At 39.7% G+C, this 16,085-nt stretch overlaps 1 protein-coding gene across 2 annotated transcripts in view; it reads left to right on the forward strand.

Moving 5' to 3' along the window:
* Window positions 1-387: 387 nt before the first annotated feature.
* Window positions 388-16,085, forward strand: part of SLAIN2 (SLAIN motif family member 2) — a 77,640-nt gene continuing 61,942 nt past the window's right edge. The window contains exon 1 of one of the 2 annotated variants that reach the window (XM_054484798.2): window positions 388-1,152. In XM_054484798.2, coding sequence (XP_054340773.1) covers window positions 764-1,152 — 389 coding nt within the window. In that variant the 5' untranslated portion in view covers window positions 388-763. The remainder of the gene's footprint in view (window positions 1,153-16,085) is intronic. The other variant, XM_054484799.2, reaches the window with a different exon arrangement.

A 16,085-nucleotide genomic window follows, 5' to 3' on the forward strand; every position in this document is an offset into this window, starting at 1 on the left:
CACAAGGCAGTCTCAGAAGCTCCCGCCAGCCGAGACAATCTCCAATGAAGTCGGCATCGATTAAATATTTGCTGAACTAAGTAAACTGTCTCTCCACCGCTGGGCTCAGCGCCCACTCGAGATCCTGCCCGGAACAAGGGCGAGACTGGCCCGCGGGTCCCACACACTCCGTGTAAGGGGTGGAGAACACCCCACACGCCCAGACCAACAAGCGAGGCTGATCGAGGACCTTGTTAGCCACCTCGGCCCCGCCCGCCGCGAGCCTTCTGCTGGCCTCCCGGCCTGCAGGCACCCTCCCTAGCCAGCCCGGCCGCGTCCCACATCCGCCGACACGCCCCTTCCGGCCTAATCCCCGCCCCTCAAGCGCCAGCCCCCGCCCCATAGTCCCCGTCCGTGGCCCCGCCCCGCCGCGAGCCGGCGCCGGGTCCTCTCAGCGCCTGCCGGCGGCCGCGTCCACCCCCGACGCTCTGAGGTCACCGACGGGGCCGGCCCGTGGGGGGCGGAGGGACGGAGGGAAGATGGCGGCAGGGGCCGGATATTGGCGCCGCCTCCCCCAATCCCGGAGCCGGCGCAGATGAGGCAGTTCGGCTGGGGCCAGCGGCGCTTTGGAACCCGAGGTGGGGGGACCCTGGCGGTGGGGCCTGGTCCTGCTACATGCCGGCGCCTCGGCTAGAGTGAGCGACGGCGACGCCTCTTTCCTCCGGCTCTTTCCCTGTCGCTGCGAGAGCGAGCGGGTGGCGGAGGCGGCGGCGGCGGGGCCGGGATGGAGGACGTTAACTCCAACGTGAACGCGGACCAGGAGGTGCGGAAGCTGCAGGAACTGGTGAAGAAGCTGGAGAAGCAGAACGAACAGCTGAGGAGCCGCTCGGGGGCCGTGCAGGGCGCCGGCTCCCTGGGGCCCGGCAGCCCGGTTCGGGCCGGCGCGTCCATTCCCTCCTCCGGCGCTGCGTCTCCTCGGGGCTTCCCCTTGGGCCTCAGCGCCAAGTCGGGCGGCGGGGCCGGGTCGGGCCCGAGGCGGACGAGTAGCGAAGAGCTGCGGGACGCCACCTCCTTGCTGGCGGCTGGCGAGGGCGGCTTGCTGGACGAGGTGGAGCCGCTGCGGCCCGACGAGCTGGAGCGCTTGTCAGGCTGGGAGGAGGAGGAGGAGAGCTGGTGAGCGCGGGGCGCCGGGCAGGGGCTGGGCGGGGACGGGCCCGGGGGCGGAGAGCGTCCTCTGAGGGTCCCTCTGGTCGGGCGCCTCGCTTTGTGTAGCGAGTCTCCGGTGGGGACTTGTGATTTTCTTGCTTTGGCAGAGGGAACGTCAGCTGGAGTTGGGGGTTCGTGGCGTGCGCAAGTAACAGGGTTGTAGCTCGTTGTCCTTTGGATTGTGGACCTTCTGGGTGCTGGACTCTGTTGGGGTCTGTGGGTTGGGGCAGCTTGAGAAGGGCTGTTCGCCTGGGGAGGAGTCGGAGGTGGGAAACTGCTTTGTAGGCAGGGATCCTGCTTTGTGTAAGATACTGGCTTTCGGATGGTGGCCCTGGGCATTTTGGATGTAGGAGAGGGGTCTGCTTGATGAGGTATCACCAGGTGTGGGGGTCGGGGGCAGACCAGAGTCGTCTACGTCTATGCAGCGGTTGGTGTTTGGGACCCATTTCTGGCGGGGATGGGAAGACCGTGTGAATCAGCACTCCCCTTTGGGTAGTGGGGTAAAGCTTGCTTTGTGTGAAGAGGGCAGAGGATGGTGCTGCTTTTTTTTGTTGTTGTTGTTACTCTGTGTGAAGAGTCAAGGGTGGAACGAGAGCCCTGGCTCGTATTTTCTAAAACAAGAATTGAATCTGGCGTTTTGCAGAGCTCTGAATTGACAGTTTTCACATCCATCTTTCATTTCCACGTCCTCCTAGGGGCAGCGAAAAAGAGTCCTATTTAAAAATCTAAACCAAAGCTGTATTGTCATAAGTCACTTCTTGATGAAATTGTGGCCCCCCCCCACCTTAATATCACTTTCATGAATAGGACATGGGAGGCTTTTCCCCTGGTTTTATTATAAAGATGTGTATAGGCAATTATTTGTCTTAATTCATTTTTCTTAAAGTTTTAACTTTTAGCTAAAATGTCTCTGCTCTATTGAAATTGAAACTTCTAACTTAGTGAAATCGAAATCATTCATAGACTCTGGTATTGCAGGGCTGGAACTTTGCAGTGTCCTGAGGTAGTTAAGAGCTTTCCTGGATTCGCCCCTGGTTTTGCCACTTACTAGCAGTATGACCTTGAGCAAGTTACTCTGAGGCTCACTTTCTTCTTCTATTTGATGGAGAAAATAATAGCACTTACCTCTATAGAGTTATGAAAATTTAGTAAGATAATTATGTATGCATTTAGCGCTGGATCTGGCACATAGTAAACTGTCTAAAACAAGCTGTTATTTTTTACTCTTAAGCCTAGTTACTTAAATCAAGAAACAGAGTTCTTATATGATGTTGTAGGAGATTCTGGAGATTCTTAAGTGTTGATCCCTGTTCATAAGGCAGTTATAGTCTTGTTGAGAACTAAGTTTTGTGCAGTTAAATAAACTAGAAAGTGTACAGTGAATTACGCAAAGAGTGATAGAACAAAGAGTACTGACAGTGCTCAGTAACTGGGAAAAAAATAGTAGTCCAAAGTAGTTGGGCCAGACTTTGAGGAGGAGATGGCTTGGAGTCTGAAAGTGAGGAAAGAGCGGGAAGGGCATTTTATGCTCTTGACAGCTACAAGAGCAGAGTCAGAGGTATTTGTAACTCCCAGTTAGGAAGATTTGAGTAACAGAATTACTCTTGAGTATATGATGACAAACCTTTATTACCAAGTGATATCAAATATTAAAGCTGACTATGGTAGTGACAGTTTTTGTTATAAATGTGAAGTTGCATTCTCCCAAAGGAATCTTGGGTATGTATGCACTTTAAAAGAACCCAGAATCTTGTAAATATTGTCACATGGCTCTTACAAGTGATGATAATAAAATGATGCTCATAATAATGAGGATTAGCTGCACCTATCAGCCCATTTTAGATTATGTATTATTAGAACACATTGAGTCCACTTGGAGAAGCCGATTAAGTCTTTGGCTGCTTTGGTTCCTGAGCATGAGTTTTGTTAAGGTAAAGCAAGTCTTCCTTAAATACTGTTCCAGGAGTTTCTTTTGACCAGATGATTCCTGCTTACTGCTTTTATCCTGGCTTCATATCTTGATATTATAGGTGTCCTATACTTTTTCTGAGATTTGTGTGAACTGAAAGTTGAATGTAAATCCTATTTAAAATGCGTTAGGGTATGTGATTAGGGTAAAAGTTGTAGGGGATGGATGTCAGTGGCAGGAAGAGTCAAAGTCAATATTTTTTCCTTAGCAAGCTAAAAATCTACCTTTTGTAACTTCTAGCTATTGCACCTTCCTTTTCATCTAGAGGAATGTTTCCTCCCGAGTGTATGTGCCACAAAGTGCTAGTTCTGAAGATGTCAATAAGTGTTATGTAGAAAAAAAGTGGGTGGGTTCCGGGATGGAATAAATGTGGGAAAAACTGGGTTCAACAAAAATAAACAGTTTTCTTTAATGCTGGGCTCTTGGAGATGCTAATGTGTTTTGAACATAGTAAATCTCTAGGGAGTATGGTTTGGTCCTAAACTTAATTGAGCTCCCAAGGAACTAGTATCTTTTTTAGAAAACAGTGCTCTACAGCAGTCGCTTTCACACTTTTTTTTTTTTTTTTTTTTGGACCCAGCTTCATGATAAGAAATGCATTTTAACTCATAATCAGGAACTCACATGTATCTGAATAACTGAAGCAAAAGTTTCACAAAATGTTGATTACTTTTACTACAAGTGGTATGCTCGGATATTTTCCGTTCTATTCTGTTTCATTAGGAAAAAAATGCTGGTTACTACCCAGCTAAGCTGATTTTGTGACCCATTAATGAGTTGCAATTCTCACTTTGAAAAACACTGTTCTAGAATAACTCAGAAAAGTTTAGGGATGAGAACTAACATCGTTGTGCATCACAGTGTGTCAGTCTGTGCCAGGCAGCTTATAAATATTTTTTGCCTCTAATTTTATACATTTATGAGATAGGTATCATTTTCTAGGTAAGAAAATTAATCTCTCTGCAAGCATCAAGTAATGCGCACTGAATGATGGCACCAGGATTTGAATCCAGGTCTTTATACATCATAGACTATGCTGTTCCCACAGTATTTTGCTTTTTCCAAGTATAATCTCCTTTTCACATGAATGGCCTCTTCACATAGTTGAAGACTACTGTGGTGTCACTGCTGACCCTTTCTCCCTGCCACACACTGTGAGCATTCCCTTCTCTTCTTCAGAGTAAATAATCCCAGTTTGTTTTATCATTCCTTAGATAATGTAATTCTCTGATCCTTCAACCATGGTTATTTTTTTCTTAATTAACTCTAAGTTGCTCATTGTCATTATACATGGTTCCCAGAGTTGTACCCAGCATTTTAGATGATATTTGATCAGATGGAGAGTGTGGTGGGTATGAATCAAATGCTGGTTTTTTTTTTTAACCAAATACTTCATTGACAGTTTTAACTTCTATTATGCTTAATATGAGCCTGAAGTATCAACTTCTCTCCCATATATTTTATACATAAGGTGTTAAACTGTGTCTTCCTAACCCTAGTTTTTGTGTAATGGATTTTTTTTTATCTTAAATATAAGGCTTTTATTTTATTTTTTTAGGCGTGCTTAGATTAAATATAAGGCTTTTAAATTTCCTTTTGTTAGTTTTTATTTAGACATTTAATATTATCCTTTCTGATTTATTTGGTCATCTTTGTATTTGGTAGGCATATCTACTATGTCTTCATTCAAATTGTTGATAAAGATATTAAATTGACAGAATAAATTACTCTGAAGTGTGCACATCAGCTAGACTCTCTCTGGATTAACACCAGTCCATTAATCAACACACATGGTTGTTCAATAATTGCTAGTTCTATCTATTATCGTCAGGCCCATATAACATTTTGTGTAGACATTATGAAAGATTTTGTAAAATGCCTTGCTATAATTAAGCTATACTCTGCCTACGAGATTCTTACCTGCAGTGAAGAATACTACATTACTATCACCAACCTATTAAAATAGCCATTGCAGTTGATTTGTTTGGACTTGTTCATGATGAATGTTCTAGCATTTCATGTATTCACTTTTCCTTTCTTCACTAACTTTTTTTCCATCCAATTTTGAATTTTGCAATGAATCAGTTTGGTCTGGACTTTCTAGACACTGCTTATTTTTCTCTTCAGAAGTAACCATATTTTCTTTTATCCAGACTTTTGATCTTGCTTGTGTTCACCATGATATTAGTGATAAAATTTCTGTTCTTTTCCATCATTTGGAGTGGTAGGCCTAAGCCCATTTTAAGCTACATTCTGGCTTACTAGATCAGTTTATCTTGGGTTTATGAAGACACTTCAAATTCATACTGACTTCTCATCGGTAACCTTTGTTGATAAATGTCCCAGTTCAGAGCTAGGTAGGTATGTGGTTTTTATACTTTTTTGTCACTCGTGGCTCTTCATTGCTGAGAGTTGATTTATTGTATGACCTCTTTGTTTATGTATGCTTTTTGTAGAGGGCCATTGGTAAAATTTGCCTGTAATTTAATTTGGTAAGCCTAAGTTAATAAAGCAATTTGTGTAATTATCACCACTTATCTGAATAGTTTGGCAGTCATTCACTGATTAACATACTAACATCTTGGGAAGTTTTATGTTTTCTAGACTCTTCTGTACCAAGGAGATGTTAAAGTAATGTGGTTTGCGTATGTGTGTGGGTTAGATGAATCAGAAGTTAGACATCTAATAAGCTTTCTATTTCCCTTTTTTTTTTTAAGAGACAGGGTCTTCCCATGTTGCCCAGGCTAGTCTCGAACTCCTGGGATCAGGTATTCTGCCCACCTCAACCTCCCAAAGTGCTAGGATTACAGGCATGAGCCACTGTGCCTTGCCCTCTATTCCATCGTTAGCAGTGGTTTTCCAGTCATTCTAAAACGGCTTTAAATTTTTTTCTTTAATGGAACAAATACTTAGAGTACCTGTGTGCAGCACAGTGTTGGGAACATTGAGAGACATGATAATGCAAGTTCTTAAAAAATAGAGCTTGGCCAAGCAGAGCCTCATGGTTGATAAAAGTATATTGCAGTCACTGTGGTGTGCCCATGTTTTATATGCCAAGCATTTTGCAAGACAGCAGTCCGCAACCTTTTTGGCACCAGGGACCGGTTTGGCACAGAAAAAAGACAATTTTTCTGTGGACCAGGGGTGGGAGTATAATCTACAGCTCACTGCAGCCGTGATATAGGTATAATCTATACCTCCCCAGCCCCCGGCTCAAGTGATTGTCTTACCTCAGCCTCTTGAGTAGCCAGGACCACAGGCGCGTGACACCACGCCTGGCTAATTTATTTTTTATGTTTTGTAGAGACAGGGTCTCACTGTGTTGCCCAGGCTGGTGTCGAACTCCTGGGCTCAAGTTCCACCTGGGCTCAAGTGATCCACCTGCTTCACCCTCCCAAAGTGTTGGGATTACAGGCATGAGCCATCATGCCCAGCTCCTTTACACATGTTGAATCATTTAATGTGTACAATTTGGAGTTGTAATTATTATTGTTTTTATTGTAAAATATAACAAAATTTACCATGTTAATAATTTTTAAGTTTACAGTTCAGTGGCATTAAGTACATTCACAATGTTGTGCCATCATCGCCACCATCCATCTCTAGACCTTTAATCTTCCTCAATTGAAACTGTGTACCCATTAAACAGTAATTCCCTGTTCCCATGGACACCAGCCCCTGGCAACTACCATTCTACTTCTCTATGAATTTGACCACTCTAGGTAGCTTGTATAAGTAGAATCATACAATACCTGTCTTTTTGTGTCTGGCTTATTTCATTTAGCATTATGTCTTCACAGTACATCCACGTGGTAGAATGTGTCATGTTATCCCTGTTTTACAGCAAAAGAAACTAAACCCAAAGTCGCATAGCTAATAAAGTGAAATTGAGATTGACACCATACCTAGAAGTCAAGTCTGATGAAGAATGATTGATCTTGATTTATTTAGCCTATAGATATTTAGCTTGGGGAAGAGAACTTTTTGAGTATTTCAAGGACTCTAATAAGGATTATTACTTATATAACTGATCATCACTAGACTAATAGGTGTAAATTAGAGGCAGGGAAATTTTGTTTTACTAGAAGGAAGAATTTTTTAATAGAGCTGTTTTTGGATGATAGGGACAACCCTAAAAAAATTGTTGGAAATAACCTTCAAAAGACTGCTGAATGCTCCTGTGGCAGGCGATGTTACAAAGAAGTAAAAAAGTGGAATTGGGTGAATTCTGAGTGTTCTTTTAATTCTTTTGCACTCTATGTGGGAGCATAAGATACCTTCAAGACAGGCTGGGCATGGTGGCTCACGCCTGTAATCCTAACACTATGAGAGGCCAAGGCAGGCAGATCACTTGAGTTCAGGAGTTCAAAACTAGCCTGATTAACATGGTGAAACCCTGTCTCTATTAATACAAAAATATTAGCTGGGCGTGGTGGTGGGCGCCTGTAATCCCAGCTACTTGGGAGGTGGAGGGAGGAGAATTGCTTGAATCCGGGAGGCAGAGGTTGCAGTGAGCTGAGATCGCGCCATTGTACTCCAGCCTGGGCAACAGAGCAAGACTCTGTCTCAAAAAAACAAAAAAAAGATACCTTTAAGACAGAGTGCTAAGCTTAAGTGTGAGGAGATATTTAGCCGCAGAAGCATCATGAATGTTTTCCCTTTAAGTCTGTGGCACATTTCTCTGAATATCCTCAGTAATGGCCAGTTGTTTTCCTCTTGAGGGTAGGTTTGAGTTTTGAAAACCATTAGAAGTCATTATCTTGCCTGGTGAATAAAAATGAGTTAGCAGGGTATTTAAAAGTCCTCAGCAGTCCAGCGCTAATTTACTTTTTTCCTAGATTTACTTGCTTTTGCCAGAACCTTCAAGAACATTTATGCCCTTTGGCTTTTGATGTTCATCCGTTTTTTTCTCCTCCTCCTCTTACCAAAATTTTACTTATTCTTCAGGCACAATGCAGATTTTCTTTCCTTTGTGAAATTCTCCTGAATTTTAACTTGGTTTAATTCCTCTTCATTATTAACCTATCACTGTTTATATACCCTTTTTTAGAGTATATTTAACACAACCACCTTGTGCTTTGGTCTGTGTAGTCTAGAATGTGAGCAGTTTAAGCAGGAGGATAGCATCATATTCATCTCATGTTTCTGAACAGGACCACAGTATACTAACAGTTCAGTGACATTAATTTAAATGAAATCAGTCTATCAGTGATGTTAGGTTAAAATGAGGCAAAACTGTAAAACAATGAGACCGGATTTCTTACATGACCCTTATGCCAGTTACAGATGAGATACTTCACAGATTCTGAATAATGGCAGTATCGAATGTATACTTTCCCATGATGAATTAAGAAGAAAATACTGTCTAGATGTAATGTCTGATTTTTAAAATAAGTTTAAAAATTAGCCAAAATACTGGCATGGCTCTGTTTAGTAGGATTACAGAAGCACTTTGTTTTAAACTTCTTTGTACTTTTTGTGATTTCCAAGTTTTCTGATAAGACATGAATTGCTTTTAGAATTTAAAAAATCCTGTTGATAAAATTTAAGTCAGTTTTATTACTCTGTGATCATGTAGGGATCATAATATAACATGATACATTAGAAGCCTTTTTACTTGTAGTTTTCCTTGTTACTTAGTGGTAGTAAGATTATGTATCACAAATGGATAAATTTTGGCTTCAATAAATATGGTTTCATTTATTGAGTAACTGCCATAGGTGGAGCACTGTGCTATAATGATAGCATATTTTTGATAGAATTGGAACCCAAGACATGTATTTGATCTTATGATCTATTATTCTTGTTTGTTTTAAATTTAACAATTTAATTGGGCAAAAAAAATTTATTGAAGTGGGTAGCACCCAGGACCAAAAGTGATTTAGAATGCTTCTTAGAATGTTCTTAACTTTACATTTAAAAAATTAAATTCCACAAGTGTAACTATTAAAACATTTATCAGATCTGCCTAAATAAATCATGTAGTCTGTTTTCATGAAAAACACAACTTTGGTTTTTAGGAATATCAGATAAGGAACACCAGAGTTGTATAGCTCACATCCTGTGAGCCTTCTGGATCACTGATGTTGCTACTGCTCCTCAGTCCCCATCTTTGGGGCCTCCCTGTATTCAAATTCCTATGCCAAATTGCCCAGGGAACCTGGTGCTGATACCCTGGTAGCCCACTTCTACTTCCACTTACACAGACCCCTGCCTCCTTACCCTTCTGCTAGGAACATATCTATAACTATATAAATTCATGTAATTTTGACATTATTTTTTAAAAAGGCAATTTGGGCATTAAATAGCAGGATTAAGTAGTGTCTTAATATAAATGGTTTGCGTTACCTGAATACACTATTCCTTATAGTAATTATCTGTACTAGCCAGAGCACATTGCATGTGACTCCTGTTGGGCTAATTTTCAGTAGCAAAAATGAATTTGTAAAAGAATGTAGGTTTTAAGGCTTTGGTAATGATAAGTTCTTATTTCACCTCTTTCATTTACTTGAAATTATGTCTTCTGAGATCATTTGGGATCGAAGTTACGGAGGAAATGAACAACTTTAGGACATACTAGCTTATTTAAGAGGAAGGCTTTAAACTAGGTCTTTAGGAGTGGCTCAAAAATTGCAGAACAGTTTACTTTGATCTGGGAAAGGTCTCACATTCTGGAATAAAATAGAAATTAGAGACTAGAGAAAAAAATTGATTCTATCTCCTTGAAATGTGAAGAATAATAGATGCAATATAATGTAGTACCACAGTATCAGATATGAAATTTTTGAAAATATTTGGAAAGATAAGACAAAGGAAGTTGTATTTAGTTAAAAATCAGGTTTATAATTCATGAGGATGAATCACATCATCTCCTACTTCTGCAGTGTACTAGACTGAAACTCCTCCCCCACACATCCCTCTACTACTCCATTCAGGAGCTTCTGCTCCTCTCTCTGTGGGAGAGTAAGAAAGTACCCAATTATGTGTGGCTCTTGAGGCTTATTTTGTTTGAAAAGTGTGAATGAGAAGCAGGAGTGGGCCAGGCTAGTCTGTAAGCGACCCATGACTCCAATAAGCTTGAGGAATGGGATTTAATAGGTACTCTCAAGTTAGGTTTTTAGTATGCATTTAATACCTAATCGGTACTATATTCTATAGTGATAATCAGACTAAATTGTGTGTTTTTGCTAATACCTATTTAGTAGATACAGAAAGAGTACTTTAGTAATTTTAGGCTGTGAATGCTTATATCTTTTGAGTGGGCCTGCTCATTTCTTCTCTGAGTGGGAGATAACGAATCTTGTGTTGACCTGTCACAGTGAAACTCTTATTTGCCATTGGTTATACTTAGGACTGATCTGGAGTGGATTAAAAAGCAAAACCCAGAAAACTGATGAATCCTAGAAACCTGAATCTAGGGGTTTGGAACTTGATGAGCAGGCACCGTAAGTCTTGATGGTAGTGCAGCCTGCAAGTGAAAGAGGCTAACAACCTTTATGTGAGGTATAATAATCTAGTTTTATCTTAATTCATCTTCAGATTTCTGTTTAACACCATGTCTGGCCAGTGGTAACTGCTGTATAAATATTTGTTTAAATTACTGAGTGGAGCATAAGCTTTCAAGGTGTTTAGAGTTTGGCTAAGAGACAGAATGAACATAGAATTCTGTTCTCTCTGAAACCAATAATATTTTCTAGAAGAAAGGTTTATATGGGCTTAAAAGTGAGAGCTGGGACTTTGGATTTGGGCACAGATGGAAAGGTATTTTTTGCTGTCTGTGAGAATCAACAAGTTTAGGGAAAAGAGCGAGTGATACATTTGAGTAAGGTAGAGAAAAGGCCTGTGAAGCTCTTAACTAAACGGATGTTTGTTAGGGAACAAGTGAGAACGTTGAATCATTGGGTTGGAGATCATACTGTGAATGGCCTGTGAAGTCTAGGAGGAGAGTTTTTGAATATTGGAATGCTTTTAACAAAATGGCATTTTGGAGAGGTTAGTGTGGCAATAGTATGTAGGCGAGAACACAAGTCATAGCTACCTTTATTGGCTAGAAAACAGCCTCTGAGGTTTGTGTCCACCTCTTGTGCCCTGAAGTATTCAAACCAAAGTATTGAATTCAAACCAAACTATTGAGTCCACAGTGATACTCTTTCCATTTCATACCAACTACTTATAATATGTTGCATGAAAACCATCACATCACATCAAGCTAAATGATTAAAGATTAGGCCATTTACCTAAGAAGGAAATAATAGATATTATTTTGGTTTCAAGATTGTTTAGTTCCTCTTAAAAAACATTCACAGTTTAAAAATGTCATTTTGATCTTATTAATGTTATTTGTAAGGATAATCCCAAAGCAGGATTCTGCAACCTTGACATTTGGGTCAGATAACTCTTTGTTGTGGGTGCTATCCTGTGTGTTGTAGGATGTCCAGCAGCATCCCTGGCCAACCAAAAATGTCTCCAGACATTGCCAGGTGTCCCTTTGGGGCAAAATTACCACAGGTTAAGAACGATTGCCTTGAAGGATACTTATGGTATGGTGTCAGCATGACCAGAAATAACTAGTACTGTATTGCAGTAATAAGTTTCGTATTCTAGTTACTTTGCTCCATTTACATTTTCTAAGTCAAAAATAGTGCTTGATATGGTTTGGCTGTGTGTTCCCACCCAAATCTCATCTTGAATTGTACTCCCATAATCCCCACGTGTTGTGGGAGGGACCTGGTGGGAGATAATTGACTCATGGGGCGGTTTCCCCTATACTGTTCTCTAGATAGTGAGTTAACTCTCACAAGATCTGATAGTTTTATCAGAGGTTTCCGCTTTTGTGTCTTCCTCATTCTCCCTTTGCCTGCTGCAATCCATGTAAGATGTGACTTGCTCCTGCTTGCCTTCCACCATGATTGTGAGGTTTCCCCAGCCATGTGGAACTGTAAGTCCAATTAAACCTCTTTTGTAAATTGCCCAGTCTCAGGGATGTCTTTATCAGCGGTGTGAAAACCAACTAATACTGTGTGGTTCTGAAAATTAAGAATAAGTCAAGGGATTGGGCACTACTTGGGAGTCAATGGAGCACTAACCAGGTGAGATGTCAGAACAGTAGATTTAAATTAGAACTGCCTTGGGGAAACTGGAATGAATGGTCACCCAAGAAGTAATCATCAGACATTTATTGAGTACCTGCCATAGGTGGAGCACTATCTATAATGGTAAGAAATAGTCATAAGAACTTTGATGGTTGGAAAGCTTCATGAAAGCTTCAAAAAAGACTTCATGGTCAGTCTTGAAAGGCAAAGTAAGGCTGGGTTAGATTAAAAAAAGGAAACTTTCTTTTCCCTTTATAATGAAAATAACTATGAACAAAGAATCCATAGGTTAAACTCTCCACGATGCATGAAACAAACATTTATTTGGACAGTTTGGCTGAAAACAGAAGGTTTTTTTTACGGGAGTAAAGATCAAAGGACATAGTTTTGAGTCTGATAACACAGGATTTTGAAAACTAAGCTGTGGAGTGTATCTGATGGGAAAGTTTTTAAGCTGTGAAACAGTGGTATGTAGATATGTGTTTTAGAGTTAAGTGGTAGAGTGTAGATAGATTGGAAATATGAAAGTCTGCTAGGTATGGAGAAAACAGTTAAGATTATTGTAACAGTCCATACTTGATGAGATGGGGCCTAGACTAGAGCAAGGTCAGTGGAAATGAAAAGGAAGGGATGTATTTAATAAGGATTAGTGAATCAATAGGATATGTTAATTGAATATGTAGAGAAAACAGTCAATATTGGCTCAAAAATTTTCATTTATTGATTGGAAAAGATGATGCTATTTTGAGGGTTTTTAGGGGGATGTCCGTAAGAAGCAGTTTAGAGCTCTGTGACTGACACCAAGGAGAAAGATTAGAATTATCAGAAAATTATGTATGTCCAAAAACCAATAGTTGGTTATGGCAAAACAGCAACAAAAACTTTCAAATTAAAAAAAAAGTTATCTGATACACATAGAATAAAATAGTGGGAACAAGTATTTAGTTGTATCTTAAGAGTTGATAGAATAACAAAAAGATCCTGGGCTATATAAAGTGAAGGAATAGAAGAGCTCATTTTTACACTATATGTGCATTTTCAGACCCTCAAGTCATCACTTCTAGCTTGGGTAATTAAACTGTTGTTAAGTGATACAGAAAAAACTGATGGGAAAGGGGAAAAGTTAAGGGATTAGAGTAGTTAAACAGGCTCTTACAGAAATTGGGGTATAATTTGATTACTGTCACTTGGGAGAGAGATCCTCGTTAATTGTTATAGGTTGTTTTTTTTTCTTTTTCCTCAGGCTGAGTCTCGCTGTGTTGCCCAGGCTGGAGTGCGGTGGAGCAATCTCAGCTCACTGCAACCTTTGCAGCCCGGGTTCAAGCGATTCTCCTGCCTCAGCCTCCCGAGTAGCTGGGATTACACACAGCCACCACCATGTCCAGCTAATTTTTGTATTTTTAGTAGAGATGGGGTTTCACCATGTTGTCCAGGCTGGTCTCATCCTGACCTCAGATGATCCGCCTACCTCGGCCTCCCAAAGTGCTGGGATTACAGGCATGACCCAGTGCGCACAGCCTGTATTTTGAAAGGAACAAATAATGAAATGATTATGAATTAAAATAGGAAAAATTTGATTCAGTTGATCTACAGCTGGTAACCAAATGGTTAGGACCAAGAAAAAAAATGTAAAATTTTCTTTTCCTTTCTTTTCTTTTCTTTTCTTTTTTTTTTTTTTTGAGAAGGAGTCTTGCTCTTGTCACCCAGGCTGGAGTGCAGTGGCACCATATCAGCTCACTGCAACCTCCGCCTCCCGAGTTCAAGCGATTCTCCTGCAGGGATTACAGGCGACCGCCACCATACCTGGCTGATTTTTGTGTTTTTAGTAGAGATGGGGTTTCGCCATGTTGGCTAGGCTGGTCTCTAATTCCTGACCTCGTGATCCGCCTGCCTCAGCTCCCCGAAGTGCTGGGATTACAGGTGTGAGCCACTGCACCCGGCCAACAATTTTCATTGTTATATTTCAGGAAAAAAATGCCATGCTCTTTTATGAATTCTTCGTACTTATTTCCTTGCGTTCCTTTTTTACTGTGTGCCAGGAAGTTTTCTTTGGGGATGAGGAGGCATAAGGGATGATGTGAAATATTCTTATTCCTGTTCTTGAGAAGCTTAGAATCTCATGTGCAGACAGTCATAAAATTATATAGAAATTGGGTATATACACAGAATCACAAACTCTAACAATGGAGAGTTAGATTAGGTTTTCTTTTAGGACAATGTCAATTCTAATAATACTATTCCTTCTTCCCCCCAAGTGTATTTTGTGCTTTCTGACCATCTCAGAATACAGTATAGTTCAGGAATCCTCACATACCCATTCTTGTTTTTATGTATAATTCAAAAGAAAAAAGGAAGAGAATGTCTAGGCTGGTATTCTTAAATATTAACTTTAGTTGTATAAGCAGAATACAGTATACCCGTCTCTCTTACCTCCTACTCTGGCATGTAACATAAAAATATTGTTAAACTTTCTTTAGCACTTCAATGTTAAGGTTAAACACGTATTTAATATACACATTTTATATGTTTATAAATATATAAATGTAGATTATATCTAATTACATATATTTATATTTTTCTCATTCTTACCTGGTTTATATTTTCACAAAGTTGGTAAAATATTTTAATTTTATTATAACTCAAAATAATTTTAGAATCTATAGGAATACTACAGATAGAAAATTCTCTGAGATGACAATTTTTAAATCTTTACTGTGTTAATAAACCTTTGTTATCAGTGTTTTGTGGGTTCAAACTTTATGTTCCTGTATCTTTTCCAAGGTAATTTATTTGTAGATGCTTTATCAACAGTATGAAAAAGTGTTAATTTTTTAAACCTAAATCATTAAGTTGACAAACTATTAAAAGTGATTATAGCAGTATGCATTATTATCTTGGATTTGAAGAATATATCATTTGCTGAAAATATGACGTTTTAGCCAGGAACTAACATGGTTTCTATGGTTAAGATCCTGTTTTAGCCACTAAAAAGCAAAGTACTCTAAAATAAACTGCATGGATTACACATGTATGTAATGTTTATATGTATATATTATGTATGAACATATCCATACATATACTCCATGTATGTTTTCTATGGACTAAAAACTTCTTGTGTTAGTAATTGCTATCTGTATATGCAGTTGTAGCTGAGAAGATCTGTACTAGTAGCTGAAAAGATCTGTACTAGTAGCTGAAAAAATATGTACTAGTATACATAAAGACTGTATTGCAGCTATTGCCACAATTTGCAAGTCTGGAATAGTTTGAGACTCCCTGTCTTCCTGATGTCTTCTCTCAAAAAGAAGCAACTCAGTTTCTGATTGATGCAGTCTAGGTTGGTCTCACTGTAACTAGTGTTTCCCGGCATTCCCAGGTGCATAGTTATGGCTCAGCACTAGAAGTTTGTTTTTTAAAGACTAAATTCTCAATCTCAAGTTTAGTGACACTCCAAGGAATATCAAAAGTGTTTTGATTCTCTTAAAATTAAAAAAACCATGCCATACTGGAATGGGAATAAAGTGAGTCATGAAATGAAAATGGAATCATAATAGCTATTTCTAAAAATTTGAAATATTTTAAAAGGTTTTCTTCAGTTTACTCTGCTTGCTTTGCACTGTTTTTTGGGTTCACCGTGTTGTTTTGTGTTCTGCCACACATACTGTTTATATACACATATATTCTACCCTGCAACTAATGTCACTTCAGTGCTTGAAAATAGCTCTGTTCTAAAAGTTTATTAATGAGTTTGGCTTGCTAATAATTATTATTGATAATATTTTTAATATTCCTCTAAAAACCAGAAGAAATATTATATATATTTATAAAAATATAGTATT

Source organism: Pongo pygmaeus, chromosome 3, assembly GCF_028885625.2.
Source record: "Pongo pygmaeus isolate AG05252 chromosome 3, NHGRI_mPonPyg2-v2.0_pri, whole genome shotgun sequence".
In the NCBI taxonomy this organism is placed as follows: Eukaryota; Metazoa; Chordata; class Mammalia; order Primates; family Hominidae; genus Pongo; species Pongo pygmaeus.